This window comes from Chenopodium album, chromosome 27 (genome assembly GCF_948465745.1).
Source record: "Chenopodium album chromosome 27, dcCheAlbu1.1, whole genome shotgun sequence".
In the NCBI taxonomy this organism is placed as follows: Eukaryota; Viridiplantae; Streptophyta; class Magnoliopsida; order Caryophyllales; family Amaranthaceae; genus Chenopodium; species Chenopodium album.
Window position 1 is genome coordinate 1,697,383 of NC_137860.1, and position 20,856 is coordinate 1,718,238.

At 35.0% G+C, this 20,856-nt stretch overlaps 2 protein-coding genes and 3 long non-coding RNA genes across 7 annotated transcripts; 4 read left to right on the forward strand and 1 right to left on the reverse strand.

The window, feature by feature from the left end:
• Window positions 1–741, forward strand: LOC145621605 (uncharacterized). 2 transcript variants are annotated; one of them, XR_014108454.1, is made up of 2 exons: window positions 1–50; window positions 392–741. It is a non-coding gene; the product is annotated as an uncharacterized LOC145621605 (long non-coding RNA). The 2 variants fall into 2 exon arrangements; XR_014108453.1 differs by having other exon boundaries at window positions 9–50; window positions 384–741.
• Window positions 742–3,036: 2,295 nt separating this feature from the next.
• Window positions 3,037–5,745, forward strand: LOC145621058 (uncharacterized). Its single transcript, XR_014108346.1, has 3 exons — window positions 3,037–3,920; window positions 4,813–5,221; window positions 5,542–5,745. It is a non-coding gene; the product is annotated as an uncharacterized LOC145621058 (long non-coding RNA).
• A 732-nt stretch (window positions 5,746–6,477) lies between these two features.
• Window positions 6,478–12,227, reverse strand: LOC145621443 (uncharacterized). 2 transcript variants are annotated; one of them, XM_081676172.1, is made up of 3 exons: window positions 11,639–12,227; window positions 8,037–8,455; window positions 6,478–7,316 (listed from the first exon to the last, which is right to left on the reverse strand). In XM_081676172.1, the coding sequence occupies exons 1-3, from the start codon at window positions 12,210–12,212 to the stop codon at window positions 6,624–6,626; spliced, it is 1,686 nt and encodes a 561-aa protein (XP_081532298.1). In that variant the 5' UTR covers window positions 12,213–12,227; the 3' UTR covers window positions 6,478–6,623. The 2 variants fall into 2 exon arrangements, with proteins under 2 accessions (XP_081532298.1, XP_081532297.1); XM_081676171.1 differs by having other exon boundaries at window positions 8,037–8,620.
• On the forward strand, window positions 11,394–12,272 carry LOC145621444 (uncharacterized). Its single transcript, XR_014108420.1, has 2 exons — window positions 11,394–11,726; window positions 11,812–12,272. It is a non-coding gene; the product is annotated as an uncharacterized LOC145621444 (long non-coding RNA).
• Window positions 12,273–16,589: 4,317 nt separating this feature from the next.
• Window positions 16,590–20,856, forward strand: LOC145618970 (uncharacterized). The gene is made up of 4 exons (XM_081673576.1): window positions 16,590–17,391; window positions 17,478–17,800; window positions 18,662–19,224; window positions 19,383–20,856. Exons 1-4 carry the CDS (start codon window positions 16,590–16,592, stop codon window positions 20,854–20,856), a joined length of 3,162 nt encoding a protein of 1,053 aa, XP_081529702.1.

A 20,856-nucleotide genomic window follows, 5' to 3' on the forward strand; every position in this document is an offset into this window, starting at 1 on the left:
CAAAGGAGTCAAGAACCCTCGCGTTACCATCTTGGAGCTGTTGCTCTTCGGTAAATGGACACCATGTATTACTTTATTATAAATTATAAGCAGAGTGCTCAACGATCCGCATAATTTCATATGTAGTTTATGTAATTGTGAACTTGTATTCCTGTATATACTATTACTACACTTTATGCTTTCGATTAGGGATCAATAAATGTCTGTTAACAGACAAAGCAATGAGGTATGCTTGTAAAAACAAGAAAACTATCTCAGTATTGATCTAAGCTTGTAACATACTATTCCGTATTAACTTTGTGGTAGAAGTTATATGATGACACTACAAGTGTGATATCAAGAATTCCTTTTCAACTAATATATTTGGTTTTGGTTAATTGGAGTCTTTCAGGTTGATACTCTAAGGTAGCAGCTGCAGCTCATTGCATCAAGCATATAGCGATGACAATTATGACTTCAAATGCAACAGGTTGCTTTTCTTTATCTTGTCGTTCAGGCAAAACAAAATGTGTGCTTCAAAAGAGTTCACTGATATGTAGTACGGAGTAGTAATATTGAGCTTCATAGCTTTTTGGCTTGTTCTTTTACACATTTTGAGATTCATTTTTTATGTTCGAGAATTTTCTAGGCCCAAAATTCTATATTCTTTGTAAATTATCTACTGATCGTGTGCTCTATATAGCTTGGTTTGATTCTTCTTTTGGATACATGTATAATCTATGAATATAATCAATTTGTTTTGTTCTGGATAATTTGGAGTGGAAGTTGTTGCATGTTAAATTGTTAATTGGTTGTACATTATGCTCTGTTTTTTTTTTTCAATAGTTGTACATTAAACTGTTGAAGGTGAAAAAAAGAGAGATGAGCCAGGAGGAGGGAGAGAGAGTCTTGGAGAAAAATAAAGAGATAAGGGTCAGAAGAGAAAGAAATAGAGCAAATAAGAGAATGAGGGGCAGGGAGAGAGATAGAGTGATAAAGAGGGGAATGAGTCAGGAAAAAGAGAAGGGTCGGGAGAGAATAAGAAAGAGAGGGAGGCTTACTAAACCGTTTGAGCTATAGTAGAAAAGTGGATAGGTTAGAGAAAAAAGGAACAAGAATGTGAAAGAAAGCAAGGATGAATAGAAAAGAGAAATGAGATAGAGTGATAAAAGAGAGAGATGAGTCGGGAAAGTGAGAAGGGTCGGGAGAGAATAAGAGAGAGAGAGAGAGAGGCTTACTAAACAATTCCAACTATACAAGAGAGTGGATAGAACAAGAAGGTGAAAGAAAGCAAGGATGAATAGAAAAGGGAAATGAGATAAGACGAGGAAGAAATATAAGAGATGGTATATATGAAGGAAGAAAAGATAGGAAGAACTTAAAATCAAGTTAGTGACTACCACACAAATAAGATCTCGTAAACATCAATTTATCATGTTAATAACACCCCAAGTTATGAAACGCGATCACAACCACGAATATTACATATCATCCATCGGGGAGGCACGCGCGTAGTGTGTGCTCCAGCGACTATAATCTTAATATAAAAAGTGTAAAGCTATTCCCTCCCAACATATAATTGTACATATAAAAATTTATAAATAAATGGCCGGTACACAAATCATATTTCTCCGAACCACTTGAAAATTTTCTACTACAAAAAGTCTAATAAACTAATATACAATTCTATCCTATATTTTACATTTAAAATAATATCTACAACAATAGTATAATTTTTTTAAACAAAAATCATTAAATTATAACAAATTCTAGATAACTTCACTTAAAACAGTTGTTTTCCCATAGATATTTCCCAATAAAAACTTTATCACTACTCCTTGTTAGTACTTAATTCATGTATCTTTGCTATTACAAAACCCGAACAACAACCACGAATATCACAAAAATGAAGACAACCACGAGTTCTACTTATCTTACCGTTGGGGGAGCACGCGCATCGCGCGTGCTCCAACGACTAGTTAACACAAAAATAATAAAACACTCATTTACTCTTTCCTTAGTTTTAAAAATTTTGTTCTTAATTAGACTTTAATTCTATTGTATAAAAACTTTAAATTTGTACTATTTTCATATTAACACAATAATAATAAAACACTCATTTACTCTTTCCTCATCTCCCTAATGTCTAAACTCAAGCTAAGCTTGAATGACTGCTTTTGCTTTTTTCTCTTTATATTCCTCCTTAAACTTTCAAATTTTAACAGAAGTGTTGCAACTAGCACTGTCAAAACGGTTTGACAGTTCGGTTTCGGTTCGGTTTGAAATCGGTTCGGTATTTAATCGGGTCGGTTTGGAATCGGTTTAATTGTCTCACGGGTCGGTTTTGGTTCGGTTTAAATAGTTTTCGGTTCGATTCGGTTTCGGTTTATTCTTAAGCGGTTTTAATTCGGTTCGGGTTGTAAACAGTCCGGGTAGTAAACGGTTCGGTGCAGACGGGTTGCGGTTTGTTAACGGTGCGGTGTAAACGGTTTTTATCCCGGTTCAAACAGTTTGGGTTGGAAACGGTTTCGGGTTAGAAATAGTTCGGTTCTTTTTTGGTTCAGTTTATAACTGGTTCGGTTCTTTTTCGGTTCAGTTTTTAACTGGTTCGGTTCTTTTTCGGTTCGGTTTATAACTAGTTCGGTTCTTCGATTGTTTAACCACTTTAACGTTATTCATATCGGTTCCATTTCAAGTTTACTAAATTACGGTTCGGGTCGGTTTTCGGTTTCAAAAAATAAATTGTTTATCGAGTTGTTTGGATTCGGGCAGTTAAATGGTTTTGGTTTGAAATTTGATAGTACTTGCTAACCTTTTGCGTTCATAAGTTTTATATAAAGTCGCGAATCATTTCATATTTAGGCATCATATTATAAACAAATTCTCATTGATTTTATAAATACATATTATGTTATGTTTCAAGTTTAGTCATACTGATCTTACTAGTTTATTACGAAATAGATTATAAGAGTTAGTGTATTAAACTATTAATGTATTATTGTTTTACAATTAGGTTATTATATGCTTCTTATTTAATCATTTATATACTACGCATAGTATCATAATCATGATTTGATGAGTTCTTGTGAAATGGAAATTTGCAATTTGGTAATTCGATACTTGATTAGTCAACAAGACTGATAATTATGACTCGTTTATCATTATATATTTTCATGAAATTATGAAGATATTACAAAGTGCTTTGATTTGTATAATGAAAGAAAACACTAATGACTGATTAACAAGGTAATATTGATTAGTTCAATCGATCATATGTACACATTATTAACACATGGTATTTAACCATCTCATAGTTAAATATTCGTATCATCGTTATTCGTATGTATTAGTACAAAGTTATAGACTCATTACTTCATTAGTGATCTTTTTAAATTTATCTATTTATACATTTCATTAATATAACGTTTTTATAATTTTTACGTGTATGAAAATAAAGATATACCAGTAGTTTAGTAGATGTTTTAATACGTGTCTTGGGCACTGATCCCGATCAAATGAGGCAAAAAAAAAATACTAAAGAATTGAGGGAATAATATTTTTGTAGATGAATGTACAACACACAAACACACACGGATCACCACTCTCAACCATAGATTAAAAAATCAATGGTTAGATTCTTTCTCCCACAACACACACGGATCACCACTCTCAACCATAGATTAAAAAAATCAATGGTTAGATTCTTTCTCCCACAACACACACGGATCACCATTCTGAACCATAGATTAAAAAACCAATGGTTAGATTTACATGAAACCCTTTTGAAACCCTTTCACTCTCACTCTCACTTTACCACTCTCACTTTACCACTCACCGGCTCACGGCGCCTCCATTCTCATGGGCTCAGCGTCTCTCCGTCTCCCTCATTCACGGCGGACCTTGAAGTTGTCCTGATTGCTACCCTAAATCTCCAAATTCAGGTAACCACTCTCTCTTTCTCGATTTTAATTGATATTTTTTGTTGGTATGAATTGGGTTTTTTTTTTTTATTTTTTATTATTTATATTTTGTATATGTATTTCTTGTAATGCATGGCAATTGAAAATGTAAATTTGGGGTATGAATTGGATTTTATATATATAAATGAATAAATTGACTGAAAGTTTTGAAGAATGGGGTTTTGTTTTTTTAAATAGAAATATGATATGAATAATTGTTTTTATTGTTGGTGTTGTACTTAGAAGCTTTGATTTATGACTACTATAACTGTTTGAGACGATATATTATGAATGTAAAGAGTTCCTGATAACTCTGTACTATGAGAGAACAAGGTATTTTGCTTGTCAAGCGTCAACTGTTTGTGTATTGATTTTCTTAGAATGTTGTTTATATATATAACTCATTACATGCAGTACATTTCTATTAGTTGCTGCTGTGAAATATTAAGGTGTTCTGCCATGTATGCTGTTCTGTATGCTGTGTTCTGCCAACTCATCTTGTTCTGCTGCTAATGGACTTTGCTTGGTTTTGGGATTGTTATATTGAAGTGTTGTGTATTGAAGAATGAATTCATAGTTTTTGTTTGAGCTTGAAGAAATCTCTTAACACTCTACTGTTTTAGTTATCTGAGCAAATTTGCTAAGCTTAAGGATGTTGATTCAATGCTTTGAAGCAGTTGGCTTTTCATCTGTTGTGTTGCCCTACTGTTTTAGTTATCTCAGCAAATTTCTAAGCCCTTTTGCTGTTTTTTCTATTGCTTCAAATTACTGTTTTCCTGATGAATTTCCATGAAAGAATAAATTAATTTTTTGCATCAGATGTAACCCAGTTGATCAATCATAAAGTATTATAACGTGAAATTCTTGCTTGCAGTTTCTGTCTCTCGATTTCTGTTCTTTGTTGTAATGCCAAACTGGTTGGCCTATGAACTACATGAGAGCATTGCAGGTGCTATATTCTGTCTGGTGATTTGCATTTTACTTCTCGTAATGGAGATATATGCAAATGGAGGAGGCAGCAGTTGTATATGTAATTTGCAATGCTGTGCATATTAGCTCTGTATGACCCTTCTCTTCTTTTTTACAATACTTTATATATGTTCAAGACACCCTCATTTTCAACTGTTTCGTGCTCTGCCAATTATTCAACGAGTTCAATGCAAGAAAGCTGGAGAAGAAGAACATATTTGAAGGTATTCATAAGAATAGGTTATTTCTTGGGATAGTTGGAATGACTATTCTTCTTCAAGTGGTGATGGTGGAATTCCTCAAGAAATTTGCAGGTACTCAGTGGTTGAACTGAGAGGTTCCATTAAACAAGCATCAGTCTTAGTCAAATTATTAGTCCAAGTCTTTGTTAATACTTTATAAATTCATAAATAATAGTCAATTACTTGAATATATATATGCTTACTAAGTTTATAAGCTATTTCAATCCACTTTGTTATTAGATGGAAGATACATCCAGATGACACGCCTACAACAATATAGTTCCAAGCATTTTAATTAACTTTTTAAGCAAGTTGGTTTTTTTTAATTCCTGCACCCTGAAGCAAGGAATGCACAGCAAGAGTTGATTATCATTGTTCACAATTTTTCTCAGGTGTTGTATAATGTAACTTTGCAAGGAAAAGAAGGGGAAATTCTTCAACAATAGTAGGTCCAACTACTATATCATATGTAAGGCATCACTCTATGAGGTGGGGTCAAGGCAATTATGTTATGTGCTGATTGATATTCATGTTCTCTTGAACATTTTTTGCTTTGTAAATTTTTTGTATAATACAGTAGAGCCTTGGTACTTAATATTACAAGCTTTTTGTTCATTTGGTTTCATCACCTCAAATGTATACATGACTAGAGGCAGTAGTGTTGCTAATAGTTTGAGGCAGGGCCTGAGCCTGCTTGTTTTGCTCTTGTTTGTGAACACTGATTATCCTTAAGACCTTAATGAATGATTTGCCTTGCTATTTTAAAAAAAATATTCTAAGATTTCTAATATTTAATCCATTTAATTATATCCCCGTCAAAAAAAAAAATTAAACAAAAAAAAAATCTATTTAATTATATAAAAAAAGTTTGTAAACGGTTCGATTTAGAAGCGGTTTGATTCATAAATGGTTCGGTTTATAACCAGTTCAGTTTACAATCAGTTCGTTTTTTAAATGGTTCGGTGCAAACGGGTAGCAGTTTGCTAACGGTTCGGTGTAAGCGGTTTTTTTGCCAGTTTAAACGGTTTCGGGTTGGAACCGGTTTCGGGTTAGATACGGTTCGGTTCTTTTTCGGTTCGGTTTTCTTTCAGTTCGGTTTATATTCGGTTCGGTTTGTTAACAGGTTCGGTTCTTATACGGTTTAACATTATTCGGGTCGATTCGGTTTCGGGTTTACTAAAATACGGTTCGGGTCGGTTTTCGGTTTCAAAAAAATCGGTTTTTAATCGGTTCGGTTCTCATTTGGGTCGGTCGGTTTCGGGCAGTTTAACGGTTTCGGTTTGAAATTTGACAGCACTAGTTGCAACTATATAAAAACAGAGGAAATATTATATCAAAATCATCAATTAAGTCTAATCATATTCCCCAAACACTCATATCAAGCTTTTTCTCCATGCATGCTTTTCACGCCGACAATGCAAGTCCTTATTCTAATCTTTGCATGGAAGCATTAAATTCAGCAAACAAACTCAAATTAAAATGACATTAAACATCGGATTATATGAACGTAAGGAGTATTAAACTTACAGTAGTGGTACAAGGGGTGGTCTAAGGGGTCGTCTATCTGACATAGCAAGTGCAAAGGAGTTTGTTTGAAATGGTTGACCTCTCCAGCTAAATTTGCATCAATCTCAATCAAGTACTTTGCAAATTCATAGTTTCTATGTTTGATTGCACAGTGAAGGATGGTGTTGCCTTGCACATCTTTTATCTTCCACGGCGGTAGTGGTAGTGGTAATTCTCCTCGCCCTTTTAATTTCATCATCTCTTCTTTTATCTTTTTCTTTTTATTATCAAATTGTGTCCCATAACGCATCTTCCACATCCTGTGAAACAACTCAAGATGAAGAGGTGTTTCGCCTAGGTGGTTTGTTTGACAAAAAAGGACTGGGTACTTTTCCAATGCATCCACAATCAACTCTGTCTCTTCTTCTGGATAAGCCAAAGCCTTTTGTCGGGAAAAATCTTCATCAGCAAACTTGTATAGTTTGAGACCCTGAATTACTAAATGAATGATGTTGCTTCCATCGGGTAGTCGAGAAAGAAATTGCTTTTCATCGTTTAGCATTATTTCTCTTAAGCGATCCCACTCCCCATTACCAACCGCTCCATACAAATCATTACTCATAAGCTCATCTATTATTACCTCTTTCTCGTTTTCCTTCTTCTGCAACATACAACAACATTGTACATTATACACTTCGGTTAGCTAATTATCCACCACAGTAGTTTTCTAAGATCATATCTTTATTTGATCAAATATGTGAAGTATTATTTATAGCAATTACAACTAATTTAATCTTTTTTTTTTTTTTTTTTTTTTTTGGTGAAAACAAACTTAATCTTTCTGAATTAATACTAATTTATGCCATTAAAAAGCTGATTTTTTTATTTTTTTTTTACCAATTGGCTGTTGATGTAGTGATAATTGAGATTATATTATGGGAATTTTTGTGAAAAACTAACTCATTAAAAAAAATAATGTAAGAAACTACCTTTTAAAAAAATAGATGTTGTAAGAAACTAACTTATAAAACAATTAATGTTGTATAAAGCTACATTTTGCCGAATTGTTGCATCGAATAAGAAATATTTAATGATCCATTTTCAATCATTTTTTCTCTTTTTTTTCCACCCAATAACCCCTAATTCCCCTTCTCTTTTATTGTTAAAGCACATAGTAGCAAATTTTTATAAGGTATTTTCTGACAACATTTTTTTATTAGGTAGTTTTTCACAAATTTTGATGTATATAAGTTAGTTTTTCACAAAAAATTCTATATTATACTATGCTAAATCTAGTCAAATTAGAGTTCGCAAATAGGGTTAAAAATAAAAAATGTGTCAAATAAAAAAGAATGTAGGAATAATATAAATTTTTGCATACCACTAGGTCTCGAAGCTTGTTCGATTTTGACTCAATTTGAGCATCGGCTGAAACATCCAGCTTATCTTTGATGGCAAGCTGATCAAACAGAGTTTGTACAGAAACACCCTCCTTATTTTCTATGGCAAAGTTGGCATAATGTTCAACCATAGCTTTCACCATTCTGAAATCATGGTTCATCACAGCTATATGCATTGGTGTGTTCCCGTCATGATCCTGCTTATCGATGAGCAACACAGGAATTTCATGCTTTTCCAAAAATTTCCTTGCCTCTAACGAAGTCGGAAATCTTATGTAATGCAACAAATTTTTGCCCTTGGGATCACATACCTCAATTGACTCGGGACATTCGTTAATTATGGCATCAACAACAGGTAAATTAGAGCGAATTGCTGCTCTGAGTAGAGGGGTCATCCCATCTGCATCACATAAACAACATACCTCGCTGTTTTTCTTTAATAACGACCTTACCAAAGAGAGCGAGATGTCCTCATTTTCGTGTACAGAAAAACTATTCTTAGTAGATAATGCTGCCCCTTGGCTATTAAGCGAGTTTATGATCTTTATGGATGATTTTTCAGTACCTATAATATAAACAAACAAAGTGTATTTTCATTAAAAATATAGAAAAACAATAGGAGAAAGAATTCACTCTTATAATGAAACGTAAAATGTTGTAATACAAGACTACCTCTAGTCATATTTCAATCGTTCATTGATCAATTTTCTGACGTTGATCCACACAAAAATACCACAAAACCGCTCACTTTGGGGTTGAAGGGTGGTTTCGGCTTGGTAGAAGCAATTTCAAGTGGGTTGTGTTGGTTTTGGGATGAAAGTGGGTGGTTTTCAGGGTGTATGTCGGAAAATTAGGTCAGCAGTGGAAATTCGATCAAAGTTAGTTTGTTACAACATTTTACTTTTTAATGGGTAGTACTTTCTTACAAACATTTTTTTTTAGGTAGTGTTTTACAAAGTCTAGGGTTTTCACAAAAATGGTCAAAGTTATTTTAAGTTAACTGCATAAATTATTAGTGAGTCAATCTTTCAAAAATGAAGATAGTATATACAATGATAGTTTAATCGGATAAAGAGCAATAATAATTTGGTAGAAATTTTAGATCGGTACAATCTTGCTAATTAAAGAGAGGTCAATTTAGACGCTCATAAAGTCCATGCATGCAACAAGTTCACCATTCTAATTTGTCACTTAATATATACCTCATTTTTACTAGGCACAACTTTAAGAGAGGAATTGTATATTGCAGTTGTATTTTTCTTAAAGGAACTGATTGAAAATATTAGAGGAGCTTTGTTAGTTGGGAAGTTAATAAATAATATTTCCTCTGTTTTTTTTACTTGACTTGTTTCTTTTATCACGCTTATCAATGCAAAATTTTAATGATCAATAACTTTAATTCTTCATAAGTAAAAATTAGGAAATTTTGACAATTACCACCTTCTGTTATGTCTATTTTAGCAATTACCACCTTCTGTTTCTTTTTTTGAAAATTACCACCTTCTATTTTCAAAAACATAAAAAGTTACCACCTTCTTGCCCCCCAACTACCACGTGACGTCATTTTGGGCCCAGATTTTTCATACAACCACACGGTTGTTCATAGGAACTAGGCGTTTGAGCCTAGGACATGTGAAAAATCTAGGCGTTTGCCGCAATTCAGAAAATAAAAAAAAAAAACATTTTCTCCGTCGGCGACCGACTTCCCTCTATCCTTACTTGTCATTACCGCGGCTGTGTAGATCGTGAAATCGTAGGTAAGGAGTTGGTGGTTAAAAGAGGAGGAGGAGGCGGTGGTGGTGGGTGAGGGGGTAGATTGAGGGGTAATTTTTTTTGATAAAAAGAGTAAATTTGTAATTTTAGTTTATTTTGCGAGCGTTAGCTAGATATGACGTTTAGCAGTAATTAATATTGATTCAAAAAAATCAGCCAAAAAAAATTAGTATAATAATTATTATTTCAAGGATAACTACCATATAATTTTCATTTTATCTTTCGGAAGTTTTGCACCATTTTTCTGTTTTTTAGGAAAAGTGGTTGCACCATCTCTTTATTTATAAAAGGAAAATTTGTTAATTACTACCTCAAAAAAGGGGTCTTTGTGAATTACTACCCGCAAAAAAAAAAACGTTGTTAATTACTACCCTAAAACTGATGAATTGTATAGATTGCTACCCTTTTCCCTAATCAACCCCTAATTAGGTGATTTAATCTACTAATGATATCATTATCCGGCTATTTTATAATTAGTTACTTTTAAGGCATGATTAATTAAATAAACCCTAACACCACCTCTAAACCACCACTAAACCACCTCCGGCAGCCCCCTTACTCTATCCCCACCATCTCCGGCAGCCTACCCTCGCCCCGGCATCCACCCCACCTCTAAACCACCCATTGCACCACCTCTAAACCCCCCAACAATCCCTCCAACCCTCAAAAAAATCCCTCCTCCCCACCCACTAGCCACCCTAGCCCCCTCCCCCTTGCTAGAGAACTCTATTAAGCCCTCCCTAAGCCTCCTCCACCCTCTTCCCCCTTTAATCACCACCCTAATGTTCCAAAATTAAAACCCTAAAGCCCTAAAATTGAAACCCTAGGGTGGTGATTAGGGGGGAAGGGGATATAGGAAGATTAGGGTTGGTTGAGCAAGGATTTCCGGGGAGGGGTAGGGGGTTAGGGGCTTAGGGCCGCCACGGGTAGGGGATGGGGGTATCGTAAAAGGGGGTGGGAATTGTGTGTTGGGGAAGCATAATCGAGGTGGTAATCGTGGTGGGGGGAACAAGAATAGGGTGGATCTTGTGGTGGGGGAAAGGGCCGTGGTGGGGGATTGAGTGCGAGGAGTTGGTTTCATGGTGGAGGAGCTATCGGATGTGTTAAAGGGCCAAAGGGGGGCCGCCGGAGGTGGTGCAATGGTGGTGGGAAGGTGGTGCTAGGATTTACCTAATTAATTAAGGTTTAAGAGCTACTAATTAGTAATTAGATGAATAATAATATCATTAAGAGCTTAAGTATGTTGATTAGTAAAAAAGGTAGTAGTTGCTAAAATTAATCAGTTTTAGGGTAGTAATTAACAACTTTTTTTTTTTTTGCGGGAAGTTATTCATAAAGACCCCTTTTTTGAGGTAATAATTAACAAATTTTCCTTTATAAAACAAATAAACAAATGTGGGCCTTGAGCAATTGCTCCACTTGCTCCCCCAATGAGCAGTCGGCCCTGCTCAACTTGTAGATAGTGCCACAACTTTTCTTTTTTTTTTGCAGCCGTTCCTGCTCAACTTGTAGATAGTGCCACGACTTTTTTTTTTTTTTTGGGAAAAACGTTAGTATATCAAGTTTTTCCAAAGTTATAAAATTTTGAGGAAAATTGTCCAACTATACACAAGTCGACTCTCTAGCGGTCCCTATATCTTGCAACTGAATGTGCAAGAATATAGAAAAGAAGTACGAGTTTGGGCCACGACTTTGATGAGAACGAAGAGCGAAAACAACTAGAGGGAGTATTAAAAAATAAAATTAAAAAGGATTGACAATATTAAATTAAAGAAATAAAAATTCTTAGGATCGGAACTGCATACCGTACCTTGATTGTGATATATAACCGCGAGATGAAGTGGAGTTTGTTTACGAAGGTTAGCGTAGGCGGCCACTTCAGGACCGACCCCAAGCAAGTAAGTTGCAACTTTAATACTTTTGCCTCCATTCATCAATGCCACATGAAGCGGGGTGTTACCCTCTAAATTTTGTACCCTCCAGGGGGATGGCGGCGGTGTCTCTTTATCATCTGAACTGAAAAGGCGGTGGTAGGAGGTAATAAGGAGCTCAGCTAATGCTTGAGTACGTTGTCTGGCAGCCAAATGGAGAGGGGTGTCGCCGCCGGAGTTTGTTTTGCAAATGAGCTTTTTTTGGTCAGCGGGTACTGGAAACGATTCAAAAGCAGCCTTGATGAAATCAGAGTGACCAAATTGGGCAGCGACATGGATGATGTTATTCCCTTGGCTAGTTAGCCCTAGGAGATCGTCATCGCTGTAGACAGCCGCCACGGCTTCCACGTCTTTGGCCTTGGCTTCTTTGAGGAACTCTACGTCTCCTCTTGCTGCAGCCTTGTAGATTTCTTTCCGAGGAATTTGAGAACTATTTAATTTTCTTAGCACCATGTAGAATTACAAATTTTATTTGTTGTTAATTAAATAAGAAATCATTAATTTCTTTTAAAATTAATTAATTCAAATGCCACGCAAGCAAAATTAGCAAATGATATTTTTAAGTTTAAATTAATTAAATATAAAATATTATCTTTTATAACAAAATTTAGCACATAAATACAAAATAAAAAATAAAAAATTCAAACAGATGCACACGCTTTCTTTAATTAATTATAATTCGTGTCAAAAAAAAATATTATAATTTGTGGTCTGTTTTACATTAGTAAGTCGTGTTCATTGTTTGCAGCCCACAGAAGACTTGGTCACGCCATGTCGTCCATACACATTGCAATTTGTAAGATAAGATGAACTATCTATCTAGAAGAACTATCCAGCCCACAGAAGACTTGGTCACGCCATGTCGTCCACAAATATTATATATATGTCTTTCAAAAGCATATAAATCATGTCATATAATAAATTAAAAATTGTTCAAACTTATTAAAATCATGATAATTTTCAGTTTTTATTTTTGGGTTTTAGTTTTTTAAAAAAATCAGAAAACTAAAAAACAAAAAACAATGTCAATTAAGCAGTTAATAGCTTAGTTTAATTTTAGTCCTTTTAGTTAACTTTAATCGTCATAGATATTTAGAGCTTGTTCACATTTACCGAACTGAATTTATGAGAAGGAAATTAGGAACTGAAATGAAATAAAATAAACTGAAATGAAATAAAATAAACTGAAATGAAATAAACTGAAATGAAATTAGGAACTGAAATGAAATGAAATAAACTGAAATGAAATTAAGCTGAAATGAACAGACCCTTAGTTTATTCGAAATTACAAGTTAAACTAGCACTAAAATGAAATAAAGAATGTAGCCTCACAAAAGATTTATTATAATCATATTTTTTTTTTTTTTTTTTGAATAACAAAAATCTAATATATATAAATAAAGTAGGCATTTTTGGAGAGCATTGGGAGCGCCACATAAGAAAAGGTATATTTTCGACCAATTAAAAATTAGATTTCTATTTTATTTTAGAATTAAAAAAATCACACGCCACCTATTCAAAAGTGACGAATGAAATTTTAAATTTTTGCCACTTAGGTAAAAACGACGAATAGTAATTTATTAGGATTTTAATTATTTAAGAACACTAAATTTTATCATTTTTATTTGTTACAAAACTAAAAATTATCTTTAGATATTAGGATTTATATTATTTAAAAAACTAAAAATTATATTTTGATATTTAAAAAAATATAAATTATCATTTGATGTTAATAGTTTTATGTAAATATCTGATGATATGATATTTTCATAAAAAATATTTAAAACTTATAATGCAAGAAAGCAATTAATATATCACCCAAAAAAAATATTTATATAGAAAATGTATATAAAAATTCGTGCATCGCACGCCACATAAGCAAAAGTAATATTTGACCACTGAAAAATTAGATTTGTATATTAATTTAGAATTTGAGAATAACAAATGAAATTTGAGAATTGAAAACAAAAAATAGTAATTTAAGATTTAAATAATGAAAAAAAAACAAAATTATCTATTATATTATCTTTTACATTAGGATTTATATTATTTTACAAAAATAATTAGAAATTAAAAAAAATATATTTTGATTTAATGATTTTATCTAACTATCCGATGAATGAGGATAATATTTATTTCAATTTATAAATTCAAGTTCTATATACGTAAAATTTGAATAAGAATAATTTAAAACTTAACAAAATATTTTATCTTAAATTAATGTTAAAATAATAGAATAGAAAATAAAAACAAAAAATATTAAGAAACTACAAAAAAAAAATATACAAAAATGAAATATATAAAAACCGTGCATCGCACGGGCTTACATCTAGTAATTTTAATAATATTAATATTAATAATAATTAATATATATTAATCATAATAATAATTAATGATAATAATTATCAATAATAATATTTAATAATTCAAAATATTAAGAATTAATATTTAATAATATTATTAATTAACAATTTCTAATAATTATAACAATTCTTTCAAAATAAACAAATAATAATAATAACAACTAATAACAAGTTCTTTTATAAATATTTTATATTAGAATCACAATGTGTAGAAACATTTTATGTGGGTATTGATGGTTAATTCATTGAGTTGAATTATTTTTCAAATATTTCCATACAATTTAGGAATTTATAAAAAAAAAAAAAAAAAGATGTTGTTTTCAAGTAGTACTTTGTATATCATTATTATTTTTAGTGTTAACAATATATGATTAAGACAAATTTATAAGTAAAATCATTATTACTCATTAAATCATTTTATTTTAAAATGTTTGTGAAGTAAACCATTGTCTTTTTCCTTTCTACTATTAACTAATGTTAAATATGGTACACATATATTTATTCTTTCACTCACCTAAATCAATGGTATATGCACTTAATAATAATAATGATGATGATGATGATGATGATGATGATGATAATAATAAAAATAATAATAGTATTAATAATAATGTTGAAATCTGCTCTGCTCGTCTCGGCTCGGCTCTGCTCTGCTCTACTATCCTAAAATCTGATCTTCTCTGCTGAAATTTAATCTACTCTGCTTTGCTGACCCCTGCTCTGCTTTGCCCAGAAACTCAAAAGAACAGGGCCTTAGTCTTTTCTTGATATTCTAGTTGTTTCAAGCGTATAAATAATGTGTGATGGAGTACTTGGCTAACTTGTACCCCCTCCGTTTTTAAATACTTGCTTCACTATCCTTTTGCGGTCGTTTTTAAATATTTGCTTCATTTCCTTATTTGAAAATCTTTTATAATATTTAATTTATTTTTCTCTACTAGTGGACCCAATTTTATTACTTTTAGATTCTCTCTCCTCCAATTTACCTTCCACCAACCCCACTATATCCATATTTTAATATTTTCTCCAATTTTTCCTAAAACTCCACACATGGAGAAATGGAGCAAGTATTTAAAAACGAAGGGAGTATGAAATTGTGAAGATAAAGACTCTTCGAATTTGGTTTTCAAAAAAAAAAAAATGACTCTTTGAATTTAGGAACTGACTTTAAGACTTTCCTCGACAATATAAAACAATAGTGGTAGGTTGAATTATTCTTAAGCTGGTTGCTAATTGCTATACTACTTTAGTCCTACAAAATGCCCCATAACAATTAACCCAAGGAGATCGTCGTCGCTGTGGACAACAGCCATAGCTTCGCATCACTGGATGGCATGAGATTCAGTGAGAAACTCTATGGCGTCTACTCTTGGCTTAGATGAGTAACAAAAGAAAACGAAGGGAGTATAATTTTAAAATATTGTAATAATGAGCAGACAAAATGATAAAGATTTAAAAGAAGGTTAGTTTTTAATTAAAATGATCTTGCTTTTTTTTTTTGGCAAACAAACCGAACTAGATTAGATAAATATCATAAAAGTTATCGGCCACAACCAACTTACAAAAGCAACCTCCATGACTAAGGTGGTTGATATAGTTGTGGGATACTCTCCCCTACAATTAGTTGTCCTGGGTTTAACAAGTTTGGTCCAAAATGGACATTAGAGCGATTATTACAGATTAACATGTTAGCCTCATTAGGCGCCTGAATAATTACAAAATGCTCCAAAATAGATCCCTGATTACATAAATTGCTAGTATTGCGCTATAGATCCAACATGGCTTGTCTGGCCACCACATCTGCTTCCCCTACTACTTCCCTGAAAATCTTGAACAGATTTACCCTTCCTGCGGTTTCCATCAGGCCCCTGCACAGAGAGTAATAGTTTTCCATTTCATCAGACCCCATCACTGAGTTGTTGATACTTTGAACAGCCCTGAGACAATCAGAAAATAAATGAACCCCATCCCATCCTTCCCATGTTACCCAAGCAGCAGCAGCTATGACGGCCATAGTTTCAGCCATCACAGCAGAAATTGCATTACAGTGAACAGCAATGCCCTTAATCCACAATCCCTGTTTATCTCTACACACACAAGCAATGAATTGAGATATGATAGTATATTTAGTTTGATATGATAATATTTCCATATTCTATTTTAGTTAATTTTCGGAAGATCCTAAGTTATCTTGTGATACTAGGACTACGACTTGTATTGGCTATATATTTCCCAAGGTTTTAATGAGAAGGCAAGCAATATCTTTCTATTTCTTCATGGTATCAAGAGCAAGGATTTTCTTTTGATTTTTTTTCTTCTAAATCACCATGGCTGGTGATGAAGTTGTACCACCACCGCCACCACCTCCGATCAAAATTGAACCCAATTCACCATATTTTCTAGGACCTCAAGATAGGCCTGGCGATTATATTACTCCGACTCGTCTCAAAGGGGACAATTATGATGAATGGGCAGCCGATATTCAGACTGCCTTGGAAGCCAGACGCAAATTGAGTTTCTTGACGGTACGATTACAGTGCCGGAATCTCCCTATACCAAGTCCGATTGGACTGCCATAAATGCAATGTTAATTTCTTGGCTTTCAAACACCATTGATCCTGAAATCAAATCGTCTCTTTCAAAATTCAGAGAAGTCAAACCTTTTTGGGATCACCTCCGCAAACGCTTCGCTCAGACTAATGGGCCTCGAATTCAGCAACTCCGTTCATCTCTCGCAAGGTGTGAACAAACTAAAACCATGGTTGTCTCTGTCTACTATGGGAAATTACATGCTCTGTGGCATGAATTGGATCATCACGAACCCCTTATTTTGTGCACCTGTTGTTCCTCGTGTACGGCGGGTCGACTCCATGAACAGAGGCGTGATCAGTCTCGTTTACACGATTTCTTGATGGGATTGTACTCGGGTTTCTATTCTTCTCTTCGCTTGAACATTCTATCACAAGATCCCTTACCAAGTCTGGATAGGGCGTATCAATTGGCGGTTCAGGAAGAGCGCGTTCGCAATGCTAGGCAGGACACCGAAGTCAAACCACCTGATGCTCTCGGCTTTGCTGTTCGTGCTAACAGTGGGCGTGGCTCTGTTTGCTCTCATTGTAAGAAACCGGGGCATGAGGTCTCTAATTGTTGGTTTCGAGCTCCATGCCCTCACTGCAAGAAGAAGGGGCACGACCCCAATAATTGCTTCGAAATTGTGGGCTATCCTGCTGGTTGGAATATAGGGCCGAAAGACTCTACAGGGCAGCAAAGTAAGGGGGGGCACGTGCTCATGCTACGACTGCAGGGGACTCCCATTATACTTCTAATACTGCCGCACATGCCTCCTCCACTCAAGCTTTCACTGTGGAACAATGGAAGGCGCTTTCGGGATTCTTGGGTAATGCTAATATTCCTGACAACTGTCTGAATGGTCAGTTTGATGCCTCTTGTTGGATCATTGATACCGGAGCGACTCATCACGTTACCGGTAACTCGTCTTGGTTATTTGACACTCGTAACATTGAGTGTCCTGTTGGTTTGCCTAATGGTGAAAGTGTCCTCGCCACTTTGGAAGGCTCGGTCCGATTGTCCGATAAAATTACTATCACTGGAGTTCTTTTTGTGCCTAATCTCAATTGCAATTTAATTTCTGTTACGCAACTCAGTGATCAATTAAACGTTGTTGTCCAATTTAACTCATATATGTGTGCTATACAGGACCGTCTAAAGGAGCTGATTGGAACGGGTCTTAGGCGAGATGGACTATATTATTTCTGTAGCAAACCGGAGGTGGTGCAACGTGTGTCTGTGGTTGAAGCATCTTCAGATTTGGAGCTTTGGCATAGAAGAATGGGGCATCCGTCGGAAAAGGTAGTTAAGTTGCTTCCGCATATTAGCAATAATAAGACTAGTTTAAATAAAAGTTGTGACGTTTGTTTCCTTCTAAGCATCCTAGAGACAAATTTTCTTTGAGTGACAATAAATCTTCTAGAATTTTTGAGAAAATACATTGTGATTTATGGGGTCCATATAGACATGTTTCTTCGTGTGGAGCTCGTTATTTTTTGACTTTTGTTGATGATTATTCAAGAGCTGTTTGGATTTATTTGTTAATTGATAAAACTGAGGTGTTTCAAATGTTTATGGCCTTTGTTGCTATGGTTGAAAGGCAATTTAATCAAACAATTAAAATTGTTCAAAGTGATAATGGAACCAAATTTAATTGCTTGATTGATTTTTTCGTTGCTACTGGTATTATTTTTCAAACCTCTTGTGTCGGAACCCCTCAACAAAATGGGAGAGTAGAACGAAAACATAAATATATTCTTAATGTTGGGAGAGCCTTGAGATTTCAAGCCAAATTACCTATATATTTTTTGGGGTGAATGTGTTTTGGCCGCCGCTCATTTAATTAACCGTACCCTGACACCTCTCTTACAAAACAAAACTCCTTTTGAACTCCTATTCAATAAACCTCCTTCGTTTGATGCTATTCGTACCTTTGGATGTTTGTGTTTTGCTCATAATCAAAAAACCAAGGGGGATAAGTTTGCTAGTCGGAGTCGAAAATGTGTATTTTTGGGGTATCCTTTTGGGAAGAAGGGGTGGAGATTATATGATCTTGAGAGTAAAGAATTTTTTGTTTCTCGTGATGTGAAATTTGTGGAAGATATTTTTCCGTTTGGGTGTCCAGAGGACATTAATATTGATGTGGGTATGCATGATGTGTCGGAAGATGTGCATGTTGATTTTGCGGAGTTATATGAGAATGTTGAAAGTATGGTTGTTTTTGAGCCTCTTGAGGAGGATTCCACGGCAAGGGGGGGCACCCAGCCAGCTGCCGCAGGTACACCGAGCAGCTCCCAGCATTCCAGCACTGCCAGTCCGCTGGAAATGCTGCGGACGCTGCCTCGACCCTGCAAGGACAGCAGCAGCCGTGCTACACAACACGCTGCCAGCCCCAACACCCCGCAACAGCTTCCAAATGCCACGGACCAGCAGCCTGATATGGGCCGTGGGTTTAGGGAGAAATATCGTTCAGTCTTGCTTCGTGATTTTGTCACTTCGGTTTTTGCTAATAGTCCATCTCCGTCTTCCAATCAGTCTCCAGGCACTCCTTATCCTTTAGCACATTATATACATTGTGACAAATTTTCTGTGAATTATCGGAAGTTTATTTCAGCTGTTGTTCAGACTAAGGATCCGAACATTTTCAAAGAAGCTATGCAATTTGAAGGATGGCGTAAGTCCATGAATGAAGAAATCGAGCCTTAGATAACAATGGTACTTTGACTTTGGAGCCTCTTCCTCCTGGAAAAAAGGCACTAGGGTGTCAATGGGTCTATAAGACCAAGTTTCTTTCTAATGGTGAAGTTGAGCGCCTAAAATCCCGTTTGGTGGTATACGGGAATCATCAGAAAGAAGGTGTAGATTATGATGAGACATTTGCTCCGGTTGTTAAGATGACAACGGTTCGTACTATTCTTGCTATTGCGGCCGCCAAGAATTGGGAGATTCACCAAATGGACGTCCACAATGCATTTCTTCATGGTGACTTGGATGAAGAAGTGTACATGAGATTGCCACCCGGTTTTCAAAGCTCGGATCCCACATTGGTTTGCAGATTGAGGAAGTCAATATATGGTTTGAAGCAAGCACCTCGATGTTGGTTTGCTAGACTCACCACGACCTTGAAACAGTATGGTTTCAAACAATCTTACTCTGATTATTCTTTATTCACTCATACTACTCGTGATACTCAGATTACAGTTTTAGTCTATGTTGATGATTTGATTATTTCTGGGAATGATTCCGCTGCGTTGACTGTTTTTAAGGCCTATTTGTGTGACTGTTTTAAGATGAAGGATCTAGGTCCTTTAAAATATTTTTTGGGGATTGAAGTGGCTCGTAGGTCTGCAGGTTTATTCTTATGTCAGAGAAAATATACTCTGGATATTATTTCTGAGACAGGTTTATTAGGTGCGAAGCCTAGTGGTTTTCCCATGGAGCAAAATCACAAACTAGGACTGGCAACAGGCGATTTTCTTTCTGATCCAGAGTCTTATAGAAGGCTTGTTGGTCGTCTGATCTATCTTACTGTCACACGCCCTAATTTGGCATATTCGGTTCATATTTTGTCTCAGTTTATGCAGCAACCTCGTAGTGAACATTGGGATGCTGCAATGAGGGTGATTCGATACTTGAAAGGGTCTCCCGGACAAGGTATTTTATTGAGCTCTGATTGTGATTTAAATCTGCAGGGTTGGTGTGATTCAGATTGGGCAGCTTGTCCTCTGACTCGTCGTTCTTTATCTGGTTGGCTTGTTTTCCTTGGAAAATCTCCAATTTCATGGAAAACTAAGAAGCAACCTACAGTTTCTTTTTCTTCTTCAGAGGCCGAGTATAGGTTTATGTCTTCGTGTTCTAAAGAGCTACAATGGGTGAAGGCTTTGTTGTTGAGTCTAGGAGTACAACATCCGAAGGCAATCAAGTTATTTTGTGATAATGAAGCAGCTCTGCACATTGCAAAGAATCCAGTTTTTCATGAACGGACAAAGCACATCGAGATTGATTGTCACTTTTTTCGTGATGCAATTACAGAGGGGTGGATTTCTACATCTCATGTTCCGACATCTTCACAGCTGGCGGATATTTTTACAAAAGCTCTTGGGAAAGCACAGTTTAATTATCTTCTTTCCAAGTTGGGCACTTACGATCCGAGTGCTCCAACTTGA